At 39.8% G+C, this 22362-nt stretch overlaps 1 protein-coding gene across 1 annotated transcript in view; it reads right to left on the reverse strand.

Annotated features, from left to right (window-relative positions):
* Positions 1 to 22362, reverse strand: part of LOC126455574 (fat-like cadherin-related tumor suppressor homolog) — a 320133-nt gene that overhangs the window by 16860 nt on the left and 280911 nt on the right. Inside the window, exons 12-14 of the mRNA XM_050091329.1 lie at positions 15694 to 15870; positions 14626 to 14769; positions 6216 to 6406 (exon numbers count right to left, since the gene is read on the reverse strand). Coding sequence (XP_049947286.1) covers positions 6216 to 6406; positions 14626 to 14769; positions 15694 to 15870 — 512 coding nt within the window. The remainder of the gene's footprint in view (positions 1 to 6215; positions 6407 to 14625; positions 14770 to 15693; positions 15871 to 22362) is intronic.

Consider the following 22362-nt stretch of genomic DNA (forward strand, 5'->3'; position numbering starts at 1 on the left):
TAGAAGCTGTACACAGAATAGATGCTGTCAACTAACTTCTACTTGCATATTCTTTAATTATATTGTAGATTTTGTTAAAATATGAACACTTATTTATTTAACAAATTTTGTAAACGTATGTTCGAAAGTGAGTGCCAAATGAGGAATTTGTTGTTAAATAAAACAACTAAATAATAAATGATAGCAGCCAGGTATCCAATGCATATAATGGTCACTTCAATGAAGCCACACAACAGGTTGGCATGGACAGTTCAGAAGAGAAAGTAATACAATATAAGCAAGAAGTCTGGAAGGTAGGAGATGAGGAACTGGCAGAAGTAAAGCTGTGAAGACGAGTCATGAGCCGTGCTTGGGTAACTCAGTTGGTAGAGCAATTGTCAGTCAAAGGCAAGGTTTTGAGTTTGTGTCTCAGTCCAGAAAACAGTTTTAAGCTGCCAGAAAGTTTTAACAAAAAAGTTATCTTAGTATCCCATTTTCAATCACTAATGTCTTATGGCATCATATTTTGGTGTAAGCTGTCATTGAGGAAAAAATTGTGTTGATTGCACAGACACATACAGCAAGTATAATGTGTGATGTCGACTCTAGAACTTCTTGTAGACAGCTCTTTAGTAGACAGCTCTTTAAACAATTAGCCATAGTGACAATAGCCTCACACAATGGTGGCCAGTAATCATGTGCTCACAGCACACTGGAAATACCTCACTAAAATTATGCTATTTCCCTTCAAATGTATGCTGGTATGCAAATAAAATGGATGAAAAAATGTTTTGTAGCACTCTCTCTGAAATAACTAGAAAGTAGTGTTGAGTGCTGGAAGGATTGTCAGCTGTACTATGATCATTTCAGAGAAGGGAAGCAATCTGTCTATTTTAGACTGCACATGGTCTGATGTGACATCACCCCTGCCGGTGCTAAGTGCGCCATGCTGCTCACAGCACCAGGTCAGTAGTTTTCTTTGAAAGTGTGTGCAAAGTATTGTTGAAGTAACATGGCAAATTCTGCAGATGATCTGCAAAAGAGGTCCTTTTCCAGTCAGTAGACTGATCTTAGCGCAATAGTTACAGCTAATATCTTAACAATAAAAAGTCCACCAGTCATGGTGATATAGTGAAACAAGATCTGTTTATTTTTTAAATATTGTGGTATAGTGATAAAATTTTTCACAAGCCACTGCTAGCCTCATGGTGCATTATGAAGTTTATTGTCAACAGTCAGTCACAATTTGAAAACAACAGCAACATTCATAAACATAATACCAGATGGAAAAGTGATTTACTCTATTCATCACTCAGCCTTTATTTAGTGATGCACAAGGAGTAAGGTATTCAGCAACAAAAATATTTCAGCATCTCCCCACATGATAGATGCAAAGAATTTAATGAACAACACCTACTGCACAACTCCTCCCACTCCACAGAAGAATTTCAGGAGTTGTAAGATTTGTTTTGGTGCTTGCTGATAATTAATCAAATAATGGATGAATCAGCCTCCATGTTATACAAAAATCTAAAATTTCCATCCTGAAAAGTTACATTGAATTTCAGACAATACATCAAATTGTGCAATACATACTATGCTCACCTTTCTGCTAGAAGAGTCGCCAGCACCTCCCCCACCCCTCCCCACATTTAAATTCACAGTGGCAGCTCACAAGCCTAAAAAAATATGCTAGGGATGAGACTGGTCATAAATATCCCTGTGGCCAGCCTAATTCCCTCATAGTACACTGAACCACTACTAAGTATAACATTCTAATGAATCTGTACACAGGGCATCCATACGAAGCATGTCCAGAAAGTAACTACTGTTTTGTTCTATCACCACTTCAATGCTAGTGTCACAATACAGCACATTCACACTCATCTCTCTGGTTCACTCTGTTTCCACTGACGCCATTAACAGCCAGATTGTGTTGTGCTAACATTTGTTAGCACTCATTCAAAATGTTTAAGACAATATCTGAAACTGCCAACTGTGAAATGTGATCGTTAATATGATTTTTCAACATGAAGAATGTTACGAGCGCTTAAATTCATTACCATCAACTTGTAGATATTTATGGTGAAAATGTAATGACTGATGGAATGGTGAGAAAGTGGGTGAGAACAATGACTGCTTGGTTGAGGAAGTGAATGAGAAAATTTGTGAAGACAGACATTTCACAACAAGAATGTTTTGTGATGAGTTTCCACAAATTTCCAACAACTCTTTTGCATGAGGTTGTCACAAATGACTTAAATTTTCATAAATTGTGTTCCTGTTGGGATCAGAAAATGCTTGTGAATTACCACAAAATGAATTGATTTGGCATTACTTCGATATTTCTTACCCAATATAATGATGAGGAGTGAATTCTGTAACAGAATTGTGACTAGTGGTGAAACTTGGGTTTGTCGCTTCACTTCAGAAACAAAACAGCAGTTGATGGAGAGGAGGCATTCACGACCCCCGAAAAATAAAAATTCAAAACGATGTTGTCAACACAAAAAATCATGTAAACTGTGTTCTGGGTAGACAGTGCATTCTGCTTCTTGAGTTCCTTCCCTGAGGTGAAACCATCAGTGGGGTACAATACTGTGAAACTAAGGCACAATTCAAAACAAAAAGCTTGCAATGCTCAGTACGGCATTGTGTTGCTTCATAACAATGCATGTCTCCACTCTCTGGTGTCACTCACAACCTTATCTCACAATTCAGTTGGGAGCAGTTGGATCACCTGGCATACACAGCCCCAATCTCATACCTTCCGACTGCCATTCATTCTTGAACTGTAAACGTGATTTTGGAGGAAGGCGCTTTCATGCAATGCGAAATACAGTGTTCAGCAGTGGCTGTCTTCATTGGTGGCACCTATCCATTGAAGCGCACAAGAGACATTGGTTAACCATTAAGATAAATGGCTGAACATGGTGGCAACTATGTAGAAAAATGGTTTAAGAAATGCTCTTTCTTGTAAAAACAAATTGTAGTTTGAAATAAGTGTTTTTGTAAGCTTTTCCCAAAATGGTACTCACTTTCCAGACGTGCCTTGAACATAATCTATAATAAAGCCAGGATCTAACAACAGCTCTATAAAACTGCAGCAAGTAAGAGAGGTGCCCCCTATGTACTACGAATTTGAGAGACCAAATTTAGAGGTCTCATTTGTAGTAGCTACAAGAAGTTTCTCATAAAAAAAGATTAGACCAAGGTAACTCACTGTAAGTTCTCAAAGCTTATAAATACTCAGAATGATTAAAAAATTCTCCAATTTTCTGTTGAAAACTTAAATCATTTTTTAATGCCCATTCCTTCATCCCACTAACTGTCATTGGGAGCTGGTGTATAGGGAAAAGAAAAAAATTGCATCCATAAATAAAGTTCACTGGTTCGAGTTTCTTACTATAGATGTAACACTGTTAGCAATTACTGCAGACATCATGTCATTTACAAGATGGAACCAAGATGACCAATTGTCTTGATAAAGAAATTAAAAAACAAGACTTTGTACTTAGAGGAGGCATTAAGTCGCAAACAGGCACAATAAAAAACAATGCTAGAATATTTAAGGTCTCCCTCTCACACACACACACACACACACACACACACACACACACACACACACACACACACAGAGCTGCATCCTACACAGAGTGTGTGTGTGTGTGTGTGTGTGTGTGTGTGTGTGTGTGTGTGTGTGTGTGTGTGTGAGAGAGAGAGAGAGAGAGAGAGAGAGAGAGAGAGAGAGAGAGAGAGAGAAGAAATTGCTTGCACAATAAAACCTATTGCACAGCTGCATCCTACAGCTTATCTATGGTGGTATCTCTTAAACATACACTGAAAGTGAAACTGAGCACCCATTCCAATGTCTTTTCACTCAACCAGTGAGGACCATGAAAGTAGATAAAACAGAACAATAATGACAAAGTCCAGCCAGATACGCACATATGTAGATGATATTGCCATCGTGACAAGGGATGTAACATCGATTAAAGAAACATATTGACAAATGGAAGCAGAAGGAACAAGAAATGGACTTATTGTAAATGAAAGCAAGACAGAATATATGGTTATGTCCAATTATGAAGCTTGAACACCACAGAACCTGAAGGTATCTGATCAATCCTCAAAGCTGTTAGGTGCTTCCATTATTTAGGTGTCTCCCTAACCCATGATAATGCATGAGAAAATGTATTAAAGAAAAGATACAAGCAGGAAACAAAACCTTATGCAAAACTAGTTACACTCGAGAACACTAATTATAAGAACAACTAAATTGAGAGTATACTATTCCCTTGTGTGACCTGTTGCCACATATGGAACAGAAACGTGGACAGTAACAGAAGCAGTCAGTAACAAGCTAAGGGCATTTGAAAGGAAAATCTTATGAAAAATCTATGGGCCTGTGAGGGAGGCAGAAGGTTGGAGAATGAGATACAATCATGAAATACAGGAGCTTATACAAGGGAAATATGTAGTGAAATTTATCAAATCTCAAAGAATACACTGGAGAGGATGGCAGAAGACAGGATGCCCAAACGAATAATGAATGCCAGACTGTATTCTACGATAAGGAAGGGCAGGCCAAGACCTAGCTGGATGGAAAATGTGCTGGCTTTACCTTACCAAGATGGGGATCTGTGAATGGAAGAAAAAAGCTGAGAACAGAGAGATACAGAGGAAGATTGTTGAGGAGGCCAAGGCCCACCAAAGGCTGCAGTGCTGAAGAAGAAGTGAGGACCATGTGGAAATGTGTTGGAGGTTGGGAGGAATGGATGAAGAGACAGTAGAAGATGGATTTGCAAGGAGCCGTGCAATGAGGCGTATGCTAGGAGAGGGGGGGGGGGGGGGGGGAAAAAAGCTCTGGTGTCATCAATCAAGATGGTATTCTGTTGCTCACCCAACTTGTGCAATATCCTAGTCCACTGCTATGCCACTCTTGCTACTGTCCTTAGAGAATTAATATGCAAAATCATCCACCACTTTCTACTGCAGTGCAGTTAAACATTTTATAGCCAAACAAAGGCAACCATTTCTCATTCCATTTGTGCTGCAATCACTGTGCAGTGTTCTTTGCAACTATGACAACCAACCATGTGTCTGCAAATCTGTACACTGTCAAATTATATATACTTTGAAGTTCAACCACCCATTTGCTGCACACTGTAACAAATTCTAGATCCTTTGGACTTTGTGGGGAAGATCTGTTTCTGGAGTACATCTCCTTTCCCACAGTTTCAGTCATCTAAATTTCCACACGACTGTAATCACCACCACCACACCCATCCCCACCATTATCCAACATAACTGCTATCACCATCCCAACCACCACCACCCCAACAAACATACCCATTATCACCCTCACAATCACCACCACCTCCATTACTACCCCACCATCATCCCCATAATCATCATCATTATCATCATCATCATCATCATCCCCATAATCTTCACCACCACCACCACCACCACCACCACCACCAGCAACTCACCCCATTCCACCACCATTCAACCAAGTTAATCAAGTAGGCCTTTGTCACAAAGATATATGATCTGTGAATCTACATTTACATAAATACTGTGCAAGCCACCGCACAACGCATGACAGAAGGTACCTTCCATCACTACTATCATTCCCTGCTCCACCCACAACTAACGCGAGGAATCAACAACCATAAATATGCCTCTGCCTAAGCCTTGACTTCTCCTCAATGGCTTGGATACTCACAGTAACAGATAAACCATACTTTGTGCAAAATAAATGAATGTAACAGGTTTAGAGACAAAAAGAAAGCTGTAATTCATAGCACAAATCTGTACTCATCTATAAATTCTTGCTTTTCATCCCATATAATGCTAACTCACAAATACAATATCTGTTGTATGATGTTATAGATCTACACTTCCAAAATCTCAATGAATATTGTGTATCATATCTATCTGGATGTCCTGCATTGGGCAGGAGTACAGATATTGTGCAGACAAATTCTGTAGTAATTGGAATGGAATCTCTCTGTAAAACGCAGAACAGCTAGAACACTCCCGACATGGAGACAATCTGCATATGATGTTCATAGTGTCTAGCAAAAGGAGTTAAGTTTGATAAGTCATCAAAATACTGTGAGGTTAAGCAAAGCTATATTTTAACAATGTCAGCAACTGATACTTCTCTAGCAAGCCACAAATGCTTCTGCTATAATATTGTGCAAGAGTTCAAAGAAGATTCAACATACCTGGCATCTGGTCCTTTCAGACTCAGTGTGATTGTATCTCCTCTGTCTCCATCAGCAGCTTCTACAATGCCAACTACATCTCCTGGTTGAACATCCAAGTCCGATATAAAGAACTCATATTGTGGGTATCGAAATCGTGGGTCCCAATCATTCACATTGAGAACTGAGACTTCAAGTTGGGCAGTGTCATTCTGCAAGTAAAACAACAACTAATATTCCAAGCAGTTGATATATTTTTCAGTAAGGAAGAACACGATACCTAATATCAAATGACAATAAGAAAAACAGTTGAAAATTTTTGTACTGGTGAGAAGCAGCTACGAACTACCAGAACAGAAAGAAGACAAACCAGAGAAAAATTAATAAACAAACCAATTAAGAAATTCAATGGTGCTATAGCTTTTGGAGCTAAGAAAGCCAGTATTGTAAGCAATACATATTATTGAATGTAAATGTCTATTGTTCATCATGACTGCTGATCCTAAGTTCGTATAAAAATAATATTCAAATAAATACTTTCGTGTTAAAGGAGGCCATTCACTGAAAAGCAGAATGCTTAAGTACTTATGCCACCCTGCTTATGAGTCAGCTAGAGGAAACCTTCCTAGCTTCCCAAAACTCTCATTCCTGGTCTGATTCAGGTTCACTGATAACATCTTCATGACATGGACTCAGGGCCAAGACCTCTTATCCTCACTCCTTCAAAACCTCAACACTTTCTTTCCCATCCACATCATCTGGTCTTCCTCAACCCAATATGCCACCTTTCTGGACAGTGACTTCCACCTCTCTGATGGCTCTGCCCACATTAAACCCACTAACAACCAGCTTTTTGACAGCTGCCATCCCTTCCACACCAAAAAATCCCTCCCTACAGCCTAGCCACCCCTGGGCTATGTACCTGCAGTGAAGAGAACTCCCTTACCCAATATGATGAATTACCTAATATGATGAAGGCCTCATGAAGGCCTTCATAGACAGGCACTACCCCTAAAACCTAGTACACAAAAGGATTTCCTGTACCATATTCTCATACCCTCACAATCCTCCCATCACTCCCAAGAATCAACCACAAAGAAGTGCCCCCTCATCACCCAAATATACCCTGGACTGGAACATCTGAACCATATCTTGTGTCAGGGCTTCAATATCTCTTCATTATGCTCTGAAATGAGGGATATCCTACACAAAATCTTTTCCACCCCACCTGAGGTGGTGTTCCATCACCCAACCACCCCATAACTAGTCCATCCCTATGTTACACCCACTCCCAACCCCTTGCCACAGGGACAGTACCCTATTGAAGACCATGGTACAAAACCCACCCAAGCCACCCACTCAGCAATTCCTACTCCAGTCCTGTCACAGGTTTATCCCATCCCATCAGAAGCTGGGCCACCTGTGAAACCAGCCATGTCACATACCAACTCTGGTGCAAACTCTGCACAGCTTGTTATGTTGGTACGACTATCAAATGGCTGTTAATATGGATCTGAATGGCCTCCACCAAATTGTTACCGATAACAAAGTTGACCACCTGGTGTCACAATATGCTCAATTTCAATGGCTGCTTGACAATCTAGGTCGTCTGGATCCTTCCTACCACCACCAGCTTCTTCTCTGGACTGTGCAGATGGGAGTTGTTCTCTAAACAAATCCTTCGCTCTTGTAATTGTCCCGGCCTCAATCTTCGGTAGCCCACTGTCCCCACACCCTCCACCCAAAGGTTTCACCCTCCTGCATGCTGCCACCCCCTCCCAATACACATCCCATGTGATGTTCACCCAGTTCTTTACTTTCACTGTTCACAACGCTGCAATATTGCACAATTATACAGCCAGTTCACTACTGGTAAATGTTGATAAGCCTCATTAATAGGTTGCAGGCAACATCAGCGACCACACAGTTCACAGTTCTTGCAGAATAATATGGTATGTGTGACACTATTTTTCAAATAAATTAAACAGACATTGTGATTAATTGTTCTAACACATGGCCTATTTGTGTTACACTTGTTCCAGCGTTGAGTTGATGCATTGTTGTTAATATAACCAATACATGTTTCACATCTGAAAATCTGCCGTGGATTGACTGACTGTCATGGGACCAAAAATTGATCCTTTATATATCCTCACAATAATAGGCACTGAAACTATACCTTGTTCGATGTTTAAGTTACAGAAATTACAATTAAAACATAGCTCATCCAATTAACTGAATACTTCGAATTTTTTTTTTCTTTTTAACAGTTCCTTCTACCACAATGGTTAGGCCAAATTATTTGTTTAAATAATGAACTTGATGGATACAGCTATACAAACAATACTTTTGACAAACCTGGTAATTATTTTGGAATTAATTAAGGGTTGGCTTTGCTAATATGTTTTTGAATAGAGCCAAATAAATATTTTAAGAACCCTACTTCTTGTTCTTTCAAATGTTTATAATTAGTACAGAATTTATATTTATTTATAAGTAAACAATAGAACCTAAGACATGAAACAATTACTGATTTCACCTTATAATGATCTGTACCAAAAGATATTAACTAGGAATGGTCAAAATAAATCAGGAACTTAATTACATACACAAAACTAAGCACAAAATTAGACCTAGTGCTGTATTCCTTAAGACTGAGGGCCAGCCTTCCTCTTTTATGGAAATGCAGATTACAAGCATGCATGTTAATGATAATTGTAATTAGGCAAAAAACAAAAATAAAATGAATTTAAGGAGGCTTATGGCAAAATGAGAGGAAGTACAGAGATGCTTTGTCGCACCCACTTAATCTTGAGTTTGTGTCCTTCCCTCTTGATCTAACAACAATATATCACGTACCTAGCCTGTGTACCCACCACCCTTACCTCTCACATTACTACCCAGAAAACTAGCTGTCTTCTTCCAAGCCACAAGCCACCCAGCCACAGAAGCATGGTCATTTCGAAATGTACTTGTGACCAAAAAGCGATTGTGGTAGCTGGAGTCCAATTTTTTTTAAAATATCATGTCTTTTGCATTTTTGTGGTAAAATTCCCCTAACACATTTTTCTTTACATCTAACCAAAAACCGAAATATCAATTTTCATAGGTTTAGCTTTACAAAGTTTTTAATATAACAAAATATTTTCATAAAAATTTTCATCTTCTATTTCATCCTCTTAGGGGTTGAACTGCCAAAACAGTTAAACATGTGCCATTTCACTTCTAAATGAGAAGCCAAATTTAAAATTCCACAGATTTAGATTTAAAAATACTTTCACACTAAAATATTTTCATAAAACATTTCATCCCCTATTTCACCCCCTTCAGGGTTGAATTTCCAAAAACACTGCAATACCTGGTTTTCACAAAAAGTTTCAACCACTATTTCACCCCACAGAGGTTAAATTTCCAAAAGTGCTGAAAAATGTCTTTTTTTTATTTATAATGGAAAAACAAATACCAATTTTCGTAGGTCTAGCTTCAAAATTGCCTTAATAGTGACTTTTTCAAAAAATATTTCCTCCCTTATTTCACCTTCTTAGGAATGGAATTTCGAAAAATCCCTTCTTAAATAACACCTGCAGTATAAGATCAACACCCTCTCCAAATTTCAAGTTTCCATCCTTAGCGGTTTGGGTTGGGCAACGATGAGTGAGTACGCCCGTCAGTCAGGACGTTGATTTTTGTATACAGACATAACTGTATCATCATGTTAAGGAAATATATACATCACTACAAAAATGTTTCTGTAAGTTTTTCAGCAACTTCTCTTTAAAGTTACTACTTCTTGGACTTCCTGGCTGGACAAACTTAAGTTTTAAGTCAGTTATTTGTCTTCCCCAGATGACTTGGATGTGGACACAATTTTTATGCCACTGGATATATATATATATATATATTTTTTTTTTTTTTTTCAGAAGTGCTGTGCGTAGCCCTATGCAGTTTGATAATTTCTTGTATCAAAAGTTTATCTGTGATGTCTGGGGTAAGAGGCATATGTTAAGGAATACTCAAATTGGAGTACATGCACCACAGTATACAGAAATCAGTTTGCTTCATTTGAGTAGAGAAAGGTATATTGTATCTTCACACTAAATGTGATATTTCAGTCATGTGAAAGAATATACATTACAGAATGCCAGACAAAGGAGAGTATACACTGAAGAGCCAAAGGAACTGGGACACCTACCTAATATCGTGTACGGCCTCTCCGAGCACGCGGAAGTGCCACAAAATGACGTGGTATGGACTCGATTAATGTTTGAAGTAGTGCTGGAGGGAGCTGACACCACGAATCCTGCAGGGCTGTCCATAAATATGTACAAGTATGAGGGTTTGGAGATCTCTTCTGAACATCACGTTGCAAGGCATCCCAGATGTACTCAATAATGTTCATGTCTGGGGAGTTTGGTGGCTAACGGAAGTGTTTACACTCTGAAGATTGTTCCTGGAACAATTCTGGATTTGTAGTGTGTTGCATTGTCCTGCTGAAACTGCCGAAGTCCATCGGAATTCACAATGGGCATGAATGACTGCAGGTAATCAGACAGGATGCTTATGTACGTGTCACCTGTCAGAGTCGTAGCTAGATTTACCAGGGGTCCCATATCACTCCAACTGCACATGGCCCACGCCATTTCAGAGCCTCCACCATCTTTTAACAGTTCCCTGCTGACATGCAGGGTCCATGGATTCATGAGGTTGTCTCCATACCGGTACATGTCCATCCACTTGATACACTCGTCTGACCAGGTAACATGTTTCCCAGTCATCAACAGTCCATCGTCGGTGTTGATGGGCATAAGCAAGGTGTAAAGCTTTGTGTTGTGCAGTCATCAAGGGTAAACAAGTGGACCTTTGGCTCTGAAAGCCCATACTGATGATGTTTCGTTGAATGGTTCCCACGCTGACGCTTGATGGCCCAGCATTGAAATCTGCAGCAATTTATGGAAGGGTTGCACTTCTGTCACATTGAACAATTCTCTTGAGTCATCCTTGGTCCCATTCTTGCAGATCTTTTTCTGCCTGCAGTAATGTCAGAGATTTGATGTTTTACTGGATTCTTGATATTCACGGTGCACTCATGAAATGGTCGAACAGGAAAATCCCCACCTCATCACTACCTTGGAGATGCTTTGTCCCATCGCTCATGTGGCTACTATAACACCACATTCAAACTCACTTAAATCTTAATAACCTGCCATTGTAGCAACAGTAACTGAACTAACCAGTGCACCAGACACTTGTTGCCTTATATAGGCATTGCCGACCGCAGCACCTTATTCTGCCTGCTTACATATCTCTGTATTTGAATACGCAAGCCTATACCAGTTTCTTTGGTGCCTCAGTGTATAACTTACACTGATAAGCCTTGTATGAAATCCTTTAAGTTGACTTTTCCTCCTTTATCTTACAATTTCTATGAAGTTGTTTTACATCTCTCCTTTTAACCAATTAATTTTTGCTGGCCTTCTGAATGTATTCTAGTTTCCTGTAATCTATTACACTGCTTTTTTTTTTTTTTATTCCTTGGCACTCAAACACACTAGTTTCGTTTAAGCTGAGAAGCACTGAATTATGGGGGAATGTAGGCTGACTGTATTATATAGATTACCACACACTATGATCTTGTTAAGTACTAAGTGCTGCCAATGTGTGCTGAAGTTCAGTTTATCTGTGTCAAAATTTTCAGTGCAATGATGAGCAATTTCAGCGTGTCAAAATGTTCAGTGCAATGATGAACAATTTCAGCATATGTAGCAGAAACAGAGATAAGTATATAAAACATGTTTGTTAAGAATTGCTACTACACAGCACTTTATGTAGCTCAATTCAATTTGAATCTAAGTTGTGCTAAACTTTCCCCTGTTCTGGTGAAAGACCAATCTTCACTTTGGTCATTTGCTATGAATGTACAGGCTGCACATGAATAGTTGACATATTTTAACACTGAATAAAAATTGTAACTCTAGTAGTATTTCATTTAAATTTTGCTCCAACGTGTTTTGTCTCATGGAAATGTCAGTACAGATTGTGCTGCTGCAATATTGCCAGCCTTTGTTCCGCATTTCACTGTGCCTGAGCTCAGATGTTTATTTGTTCAGCAGTGTTAAGGCTGTTCTCTTTCATGCTACATTGAAAAGTGTCACAGCAACACAAAGATAATTTAGGCAATATTCCACATGCTCTGTGCTCCACAAAGGTACTCAATTTTCCTATTAACAAGAAAATTTGAAGAAGAAGGTAGTTTGTTGGAAGGGAAATGACCTCGGGCATCAACTTTTCAGGAAAAAAACGATGCATGGGGAAAATGTGACAGTGTGGGTAGCTCTATCCACTCATGTCCAAATCAGACCAGAGTTTTTCAATGAAATTATCAATGTTGGCTGATACAGAACATTGGAAAATGACTTTGTGCTACATCTTCTTGTCACCAAACTTCCAATGAACACACAGTGGTTTATGCAAGATGCTAATGCTGTACTCCCATTTTCTACAGGAAATACTCAGCAATCATGTGATGTCCCTTCATTACCAGCAGTGCCATCATGGGGATTCTTCTGGCCTCCTTTAAGTCCAGATTTAAACCAATGTGATTTTTTTTGTGCATATATTTGAAAGAGAAACAGTTTCCTTTGAGATCACAGAATGTTATGGAACTGTGTCAGGCAGTCAAGCATCCTGGCTGTAGCTCATTGTCCATACTGCCATGGCCTTGTGCCTGTGAGCAGCAGGTGGCCTGAAACACACACAATAGGGTTACCTGGCAAGTAACCTACAGCAGCTGCAGCTGCCTGCAAACAAACTGACAGACATTCCCCAGCAGTCTTGCTAATGGGACAGCATTGGAACAGCCTGAATTACTGAACTAGAAGATATATAACCCTGTGTGGAGGAAAAAAGAAGAAAGGAAAAAAAGGGGGGGGGGGACCAAACTAAACTCTTAGTGGGTTTGCATTTGAAACACTAGTTGGAAGTGGAATCACGTGAAAGGAATATTGCAGAAATATGCAGCATTTTGGAAAGTTATTAGAAGCACGTCCTTCAAAAATTACAAGCCAGTGGCAAAACTAAAGCAATTATGAGTTAGCTAAAATGGATATCTATAACTGCATCTATGCACTGTAAACCACTACAAAGTACATGGCAGAGGTTACTTCCCATTTTACAATCGATCAGTGTTTCTTCCTATTCCTTTTGTATATTGAGCATGTGAAGAATGACTACTTAAATGCCTCTGTAATCATCTAATTTAGTTCACATGTTCCAACATTTCCACAAGACACTCCTCCGAGCCAAACAAACATGTGACCACTTGCGTGCTGGCCTTCATTTATGTTTAACATTTTCAGTTAGTTCAATTTGGTATAGGAACCACAAGTAGATATACTGCAGTTTCAAAAGTGTCTACCAATAAACTGAAGTGCATTCAAAGGAAGTTACCAATCACTGCACAATTTAGAAATACAACTGGACTTTGGTGCTGGTTTTTTCAGATGGTTCTTCATTATTGGTTAATGCATCATCTGGAAAGTGTCTATGGTTACTATAAACATCATCTACATGTCATTAACACACAACAGTAAGTGGCCAACACACACACCCAAGTTAAACCTGCAGCTGATTATAGGTATCACTCAGTACCGCACCGCAGCTCCATGACCTGGCTTCTCAAGTCATCTGGGACCTTTGGTCTGGAAACTGTTGTATAGACTCAAGCCAGTTCCCAAAATTAAAAATAAATAATTTATTGTGATCTGGACTGATTTTTACTAAAAATCAGTCCAGATCACAATAAATTATTTATTTTTAATTTTGGGAACTGGCTTGAGTCTATACAACAGTTTCCAGACCAAAGGTCCCAGATGACTTGAGAAGCCAGGGGGGGGGGGGGGGGGGAATATATACCCCCCCCCCAAAAAACACATTTTTCTGTGCGTATGCGAAGGCTAATCTCAAACAACTTTGGGGATTGTGATATGGTTCATGAGGAAAGCTTGTGTATGTAATTGGTTATTACCATGAAAGACAAGTTGTCTGGCTGTAGATATTTAGTGCTATCCATCCAAAGCCAGGGCAGATAGCTATTTTGTCAATCATCAATGGTGTGGCACTGAGTCAAATGCATTTTGGATGTCAAGAAGTATTACAGCCAACTGATTGTCTTGATCCATAGCTTTCAGGATGTCATGTGAGAGAAGTAAGAGCTGAGAAATACTGCCTGCATACATCTTAAATTCATACTTTTTGTTTTTTTACATATGTGAACAAGATATCAAAAATTTATGAAAATTGGGGAAAGAACTCTTTTTTGTTCCTTATGATTATGCATTGAATGACTTATAATATATTATCATAAACTACTAATTAATATGTGACTTACAACAAACAATTCTTATGACATGACTGTATTAAAAAAATTACTCACCGTTCGACCATCAGTAGCATGAACTTTCAGTTGATAGTTGTCAAGTGTTTCATAGTCAAGTGCACGTCTTAGAACCAAATCTCCAGATTGAGTAATGCTAAATGTGCCAGAGTGAGTGGGATCTTCCAGCCAAAATCGTACTCTCTGTCAATTGCAATGTAGCCAGAAATTAGAAAAATATAGTAATACTACAAATGTAAGACATTTATCAGTTCTTGAAACCTAAAGTCTCAGTCTGGACTGTCCACATCTTTAATGCAATAGGAATGGCATGAAGGTATACAGTTCGAATTTCAGGGTTGCCTACGGTCTTGAGATATTTTATTTACTTATTTATTTATTTAATCCAACTTTAAGCATTTTCATGTAATCAACCTTGTTACTTTATATAAATGTACATAAATGACATATCTTCTTGACAGGACAGATATGTTGTCAACATTTTTTGAGATAAATATTTTTCTATTATTGATGTAACCTGCCAGTTTTGTCAGTAAACTCTAATGATAAGATAGGTGACTGTGAAATGGGTTTACGGTTTCCAGAAACAGTTTCAATAATAAATCTCAGAAGAAACCTTGTAAATAAATATTCCAAATTCCAAATATTTTTGCTTAAATAGGACATACGCAAAACTAGCATCAATATCAATCAAGAGATTTACATAAATATCTCTCTCTCTCTCTCTCTCTCAACATAAATTTTGTTTGTTTATTACTGACACGTACTACATACTGCACAATAGTTCATATGTCTAATTCACTTCTTATGATAATAATTTACCATTTCTCTCTGATTTACATGGAGCTTAATAATTTACATGTGGAATGTGTGTACTTCTTTCTAAATGATGCCCAGAAAATACAAGATTTCTAGTGTCTTCCACAAATTATGGCATTCAGTATAACAAATTACCACATTACACCTTAATAGAAATGTTTACCAACATGTATTATGTTTATTTACACAACCTTAAGTATACTATACTTTGAAGATCTTAAAAGTGTGTGAATTACTTCAATGCCTTATTTATATAACATCTGGCAACAAACTTTAAAGTACACATACCCTATCACGTGGTTTATTGGTAACAGCAGTAAGTAACACGCTTCCTAGAGGAACATTTTCTAGCACAGAAGCTGAGAAATGCTTCTGAATAAACATCAGGTCACCAGCAACAACACCAGGCCTTGAAACTGTCAATGTTGCTAATGCATACCGATCTGGGTTGTCATACTGTGTAGCCTGAAAAAACTCCATGTCATATAATGAGACTAAAAAACAGTTATGCATATGGTGACAAAGCAACACTGAATTAGACTTACGTTTATCACTTATACTTGTACTATCAGGTCAGAGTCATATTCTGAAATTTGCTTACTTTGTAATAAGAAGCTTATATAACAACAATATTATGTACAGGAAAGACTGCAGCTACACACACACACACACACACACACACACACACACACACACACACACACACACACGCGCACGCGCACACACACAATGTGGAGGCACAGTGGGATAGGAGTGGAGGAAGGTAAAGTGTTGATTGTGAGAGTACGCAGGACAGAGCAGCTGGGTGCAGTCAGAAGAGGTGTGTGGTGGGGGCAGGGAGAGGAGCGCAAAAGAAGAGAAGTATAGGACACATGCAAAACTAGCATCAATATCATTGGTGGAATAGAAAGCTGTGTACTGATGTAATGGGAACAGGACATGGGATGGGTGGGTGAAGGACAGGGACTAATGAAGGTTGAAACCAGTGGGGTTGCAGGAACATAGGATATTTTGCATGGAAAGTTCTCACCTGTGCAATTCAAAAAATCTGGTGTTGGTAGGAAAGATCCAGACGATACAGGCTGTGAAGCAGTCATTGAAGTGAAGAACATTGTGTTAGGCAGAGTGCCCAACAACTGGATTGCCACAGTTTGTCCTTGGCCGTTTATGTGGGCAGACATTAGACATGTCTGCCCGCATAAATGACCAACAACAAACTGTGGCCAAGAAGCACCTGGACCACCCAATTGCTGCAACTGCTGCCTAGCACCCATCATGACTACAGACATCATGGATGTCTGCCCGCACGAATGGCCATTGACAAACTGGCCAAGAAACAGCTGGACCATCCAGTTGCTGAACACGTTGCCCAGCACAATGTTCTTCACTTCAATGACTACTTCACAGCTTGCACCATCTGGATCCTATCTATTAACACCAGCTTTTCTGAATGCACAGGTAGGAACTCTCCCTGCAATAAATCCTATGTACCTGTAACCCCATTGATCTCAGCCTTCATTAGTCCCTGTCCTTTACCCATGTGTCTCCTTCCCAGCTCCCATTCCAGCACAACACAGCTTTCTATTCCACCAATGCACTGACTAGTCTTTTTCCCCTCTTCTACTCTTCTCCTTTTCCACTCCACTTCCACCCACCCCCCAACCATCCCCTCCCTCTAGCCTCCCAACTACACCTATCTTCTCCCCATGTCCTTGCATGCTCCCACAAGGAGCACTTTACTTTCTCTCACCCCCATTCTGCTATCCCTCCTCTTCCCATAGCTTCTCCTATCAGGCACAGTTGCTTGCAGTCCAGCATCAGTGGCCAGAGACAGTGGTATTTTGTGTGTGTGGTTTGCTTTTGTGGGTAGTGTCTACTTTAGACTTTAGAGTCTACTTTTGGCTAAAAGCTCAACATGTATGGCCATCTTTCCTTTTCACAATACTGTTGTTATTCCAACCTGGATTTTCCAGAAGGAAAAATATATATATATTTTTTGCACACATCATAACAGGTACAAATTATCAATACAATTTTCCTTTCTGTATTTCTGATAAGGGAAAAAAATTGCCACTTGACTCAATTAGTTAATCTTTCTATCTTTATCAAGTACTAAAAATACCACAAGAAAAATGGTAACTGAGTTGCACAATAAATTAAAGTGCATTGGCATTTGGCTCACTACTGAAGATTACTTCACAGTAAATGGTTGGTTGGTTGGTTGTTTGGAAAAGGAGACCAGACAGTGTGGTCATCGGTCTCATCAGATTAGGGAAGGATGGGGAAGGAAGTCGGCCGTGCCTTTTCAGAGGAACCATCCCGGCATTTGCCTGGAGTGATTTAGGGAAATCACGGAAAACCTAAATCAAGATGGCCGGACGCGGGATTGAACCGTCGTCCTCCTGAACACAGTAAATGTATCTGTTTAGAAAGATAGAACAACATTTTAACTTTCAACAAGAACTATAGTTTAAATGATATAATAATAGTACTAAATTAGTGGAACCCACAATAATATGCACATGTTCCCCTCATGAGTTTACTTTTTAGAGTGCCCAAAAAAAATTTTCCAGTAGTGAAAGAATGAAAGCCCAAGAATGAAGTGCTCAGGTTAAAAAGGGTACAAGACAGGAATTTTGTATTTCATTTCCCTTATCGATACGCTTATGATAGCTTGTGTTACCTGCTACAAATAAGTTCAAAACGCCACACATACAAACAGGATTCTTAGGGGTCTCATCTCATCTCTCAGGGTCTCTTGGTGATAAGGAAGTAGGGTCAAGTATCTTGGATAGCCCTTGGGCCAGGGACAGTTTATATTTTTTAACAATTTTTTGTACCAACACAGAGCTGTGGATCCCAAGATGATTATGCACAGCAAATGGCTGAAATTTTTATGATACATTCCTAAAATCTCTATCTCAAACAATCTTGAAAATTTTAACAATATCTTTAACGTTTTACAAGACACAGAGGTTCAAAGTTGCCTTGCATGTACACATAAAATATGCATGTAAAATCCAGTGAGATGCGAAATCTAAATAATAAACCACAATTGATCAGATTTTAATATTATAATCTCTAGGCATTTATCTAGACGATCCATCTTACTGTTTTCAAAAATCTTTATCCATTATTGAGGAACACCACAAAAATGCGGTTTTTGGGTACCAAAACAAATCCATAGATTCAAAGATGGGTATTGACAGTAAATGACTGCAACTTTTATGATATATTCCCAAGACGTCAATATCTAACAACCTTGAAAATTTTCTTGATATCTTTACTCACTTCAAAGACACACAGTTTTAAAGTTACCCTATCTGATGTTAGGCACTAATGTGGTTTATAAAGTGATGTAGCATGGAGATATATACTGGTAAGTGTCTCTGTTACCATCAGGAGGGTAATGAGAACCCCATGGTGTTCTGAAGGACATACAAAATTTTTGTAAATGTAAAATCTGGCCTGAGGTGTAAAATTAGTTTTGCATTATTTCAGTTTCACAGGAATAAACTATCAAAATTTTACTGAGCCATAAGGTTTTTTTCATATGCGTGACATTCCCTGCAGTGGCACGGAAAAGTAGGGAACCAGTGGAAAAATACTCCTTTTGTAGCACAAAAAAGTGCTCCTGTTTAGAGGACAGACTGGAAAGTGAGGTACCAGCTACCACAATCGGGAGTGGGGGCAGTCAGAAAGAGGTGGAAGCTTTGCACAACGACAGTGAGAGAGAAAGAGAGGGGCACAGTGGGAGTGGAATGTAGTTGGCAGTGACAGAATAGCGCTGGGAAAAGAGTGAAGGTGACATGCCAGTGGGAGAGGAATAAAGAGCAGAAGAAAGTGGAATAGAGAGAGGGGGGGAGGAGAGAGAGAGAGAGAGAGAGAGAGAGAGAGAGAGAGAGAGAGAGAGAGGGGGGGGGGTGAGGAGAAGGGGGAGGAGGAGGGGGGAAGGGGGAGGAGGAGGGGGGAAGGGGGAGGAGGAGGGGGGAAGGGGGAGGAGGAGGGGGGAAGGGGGAGGAGGAGGGGGGAAGGGGGAGGAGGAGGGGGGAAGGGGGAGGGGGAGGAGGAGGGGGGAAGGGGGAGGAGGGGGGGAAGGGGAAGGGGGAGGAGGAGGGGGGAAGGGGAAGGGGGAGGAGGAGGGGGGAAGGGGGAGGAGGAGGGGGGAAGGGGGAGGGGGAGGAGGAGGGGGGAAGGGGGAGGAGGAGGGGGGAAGGGGGAGGAGGAGGGGGGAAGGGGGAGGAGGAGGGGGGAAGGGGGAGGAGGAGGGGGGAAGGGGGAGGAGGAGGGGGGAAGGGGGAGGAGGAGGGGGGAAGGGGGAGGAGGAGGGGGGAAGGGGGAGGAGGAGGGGGGAAGGGGGAGGAGGAGGGGGGAAGGGGGAGGAGGAGGGGCGAGAGGGGGCAGGGAGGGGGCAGAGAGGGGGAGGGAGGGGGGGAGAGGTGGGAGAGGGGAGAGGTGGGAGAGGGGGGGAGGGGGGAGAGGGGGGAGAGGGGGAAGAGGGGGAGAGGGGGAAGAGGGGGGAGAGGGGGGAGAGGGGGAAGAGGGGGAAGAGAGGGGGGGAGAGAGAGAGAGAGCAGGGAGGAATGAGTGATATAATAACAGAAGAGAGAGCAAGAAGAGACAGTAGTAGCAGGACAGAATGAAGGAGGCTGTGGTTGTGATACAGGAGACAGTTGTGCTGAGTGAGTGAGTGAATGAATGAGAATGGACAAGTGGGAGTGGGTGGGTATGAGTGACTTACAGTGTTGGGTTAGTGGGTTTGAGCAAGTTAAAAGTTAGGGAAGCTTTTGAGAGTGAGATGACTTGAATTTTAAAAAGAGTGCAAATATATTCACATGCCAAATAATTAAAGGTGTTGAGGCAGCTGGTACCCCACTTTTCAGTCAGTGTCTTTTAAACGGAAGCATATTCACCTTATTTGTGCTCTGATAGGAGCATTTTTCCACCAGTCCAATCAACACCCAAAGAAACAATGACAGAAACAAAAGAATGCTTCAGGAGAGGGATTAATATTCAGTGTGAGAGGATATCAACCATTAGATTCATTGATGACATTGTTACCCTCAGTGACAGTCAGGAAGAACTGCAAAGATTTTTGAATGCAGTTAACAGTTTCACGAGCACACACTGTGGATAGGGAGTAAATCGAAAGGAGATTTATGTCATGAGGACTACTGGAAATGAGATTAGCTGTAAGTTTAGCAAACCTGGTGGCTATTAAGTAGACAAAGTGAGTAATTCTGCGACCTTGGAAGAAAAATAACATGTGATGGACAAAGGAAGGAGGACATAAAAGCAGATTGCACAATCAAAGAGGGCTTACCTGGTGAAAAAAGCCTACTATTATTAAACATTTGCCTTAATTTGAGAAAGAAATTTCTGAGAATTCACATTTGAAACACAACAATGTACATAAGGGAATTGTGGACTGTAGAACATCTGAAAAAGAAGAGATTTTAGCATGTGAGATGTAGTATAAAGATACGTTGAAAATATGGGGAGGAGAGGAACATGTCAAAAATACTGACAAGAAGAGGCAGTATGGTACGACATATGTGAAGATATTGGGGAATAATTTCCATCGTACCTGGGGGATCTGTGAAGGATAGGAACTGGAGGGGAAGATAGAGCTTAGAACACATTCAACAAATAATTTAGGATATTATGGGCAAGAGCTACTCTACCAACTGGAATGGTCTGGAAAAGTTTAGTGTGGAGAGAGATACGAAGATATGCTGTGTGCCACACTGTCAAGAAAGGAACTATTGTATCTTGTGAACTGAAATTATGAGGGTAGAGGTGCAAAACTGCTGGCTTCTACACGTACATCCGTACTCTGCACACTGGTGTGAAATGGATGGCAGAGGGTATTTCTCATTGCACTACATATTAGGGTTTCCTCCTTTTCCATTCCCATTACTGTAATCTTATCTTTATTGTCCTTAACTGAGAAATATGTAGGGAGTTGTTGTATATTCCTAGCACCCACACTTAATACTGTTTCTTGAAATTTTACGAGAGACTTTCATGGTAGTTAAGTTCAGTTTTTGGCCTTCTGACAGTTCAAGATTTTCAGCATTTCCATAAGACTTTATTTGGTAAAATGATCAAAATGGTGACCCATCTGACAGATCGATTGGATAAAATTAAGCCTTTCTATTAACATTTCAGTACAATAATTTAACTTCTGAGAATGAAACTCTTAGACAGACTGAATACACAATGGTAACTACTAAGTCAGTTTCTACAGCACAAGCTTGCAGAATTCAACTGGGATCCACTTCAAGTAAAGTGACAGCTTTAGCATTACTTGACTGATCGTTTGGTTGATTGAGTTTTTCATTACTACTTCACATCTGTCTTCTTAAGAAATTGTTAGCCTTTAGCTCCATGAAAAAGTATCAATAGCTTTGTTTGTAAAGACAGATTGTTTATATGTGGTGAGGGTTGTTTATTTGGTTTAGTTAAATTTGAGTCATAAATATATGATTTGCATGTTGGTGCTTTGAGATCTAATAGGATTTAAGGTACGACCAAGACAGATAATAACTGAAGGCTGTTCTAGAAATAGCTGTGTATATTTAATGTTATGGATATTTCTCAACCACAATACCATGAGAAGCCTGATACCACTAAAATAACTTTCTAAAGTGAAAATTTACTTCCATCGCACTAGCACCACACTCTTTGGATTCATTCAAGAACTAGTTTTAAATTTTGAAAATATCATTACAATTTAACAGGGAGTAAAATAATTTCATGATTTGCTTAAACTGTAAAAATGTAACACTGTTAGAACGAACAGAAGCAAGAGTTTAATACAAAGAGAATCTGTGCAATATAAGAACATAATGATAATTATGGTTTACATTATCTGTGGAATAATACAATTTATTTAAACATTGGTAACATTTGATTATGTTACAAATATATGACAGACAGGATGAATCTGAAGTG

This window comes from Schistocerca serialis, chromosome 2, assembly GCF_023864345.2.
Source record: "Schistocerca serialis cubense isolate TAMUIC-IGC-003099 chromosome 2, iqSchSeri2.2, whole genome shotgun sequence".
NCBI lineage: Eukaryota > Metazoa > Arthropoda > Insecta > Orthoptera > Acrididae > Schistocerca > Schistocerca serialis.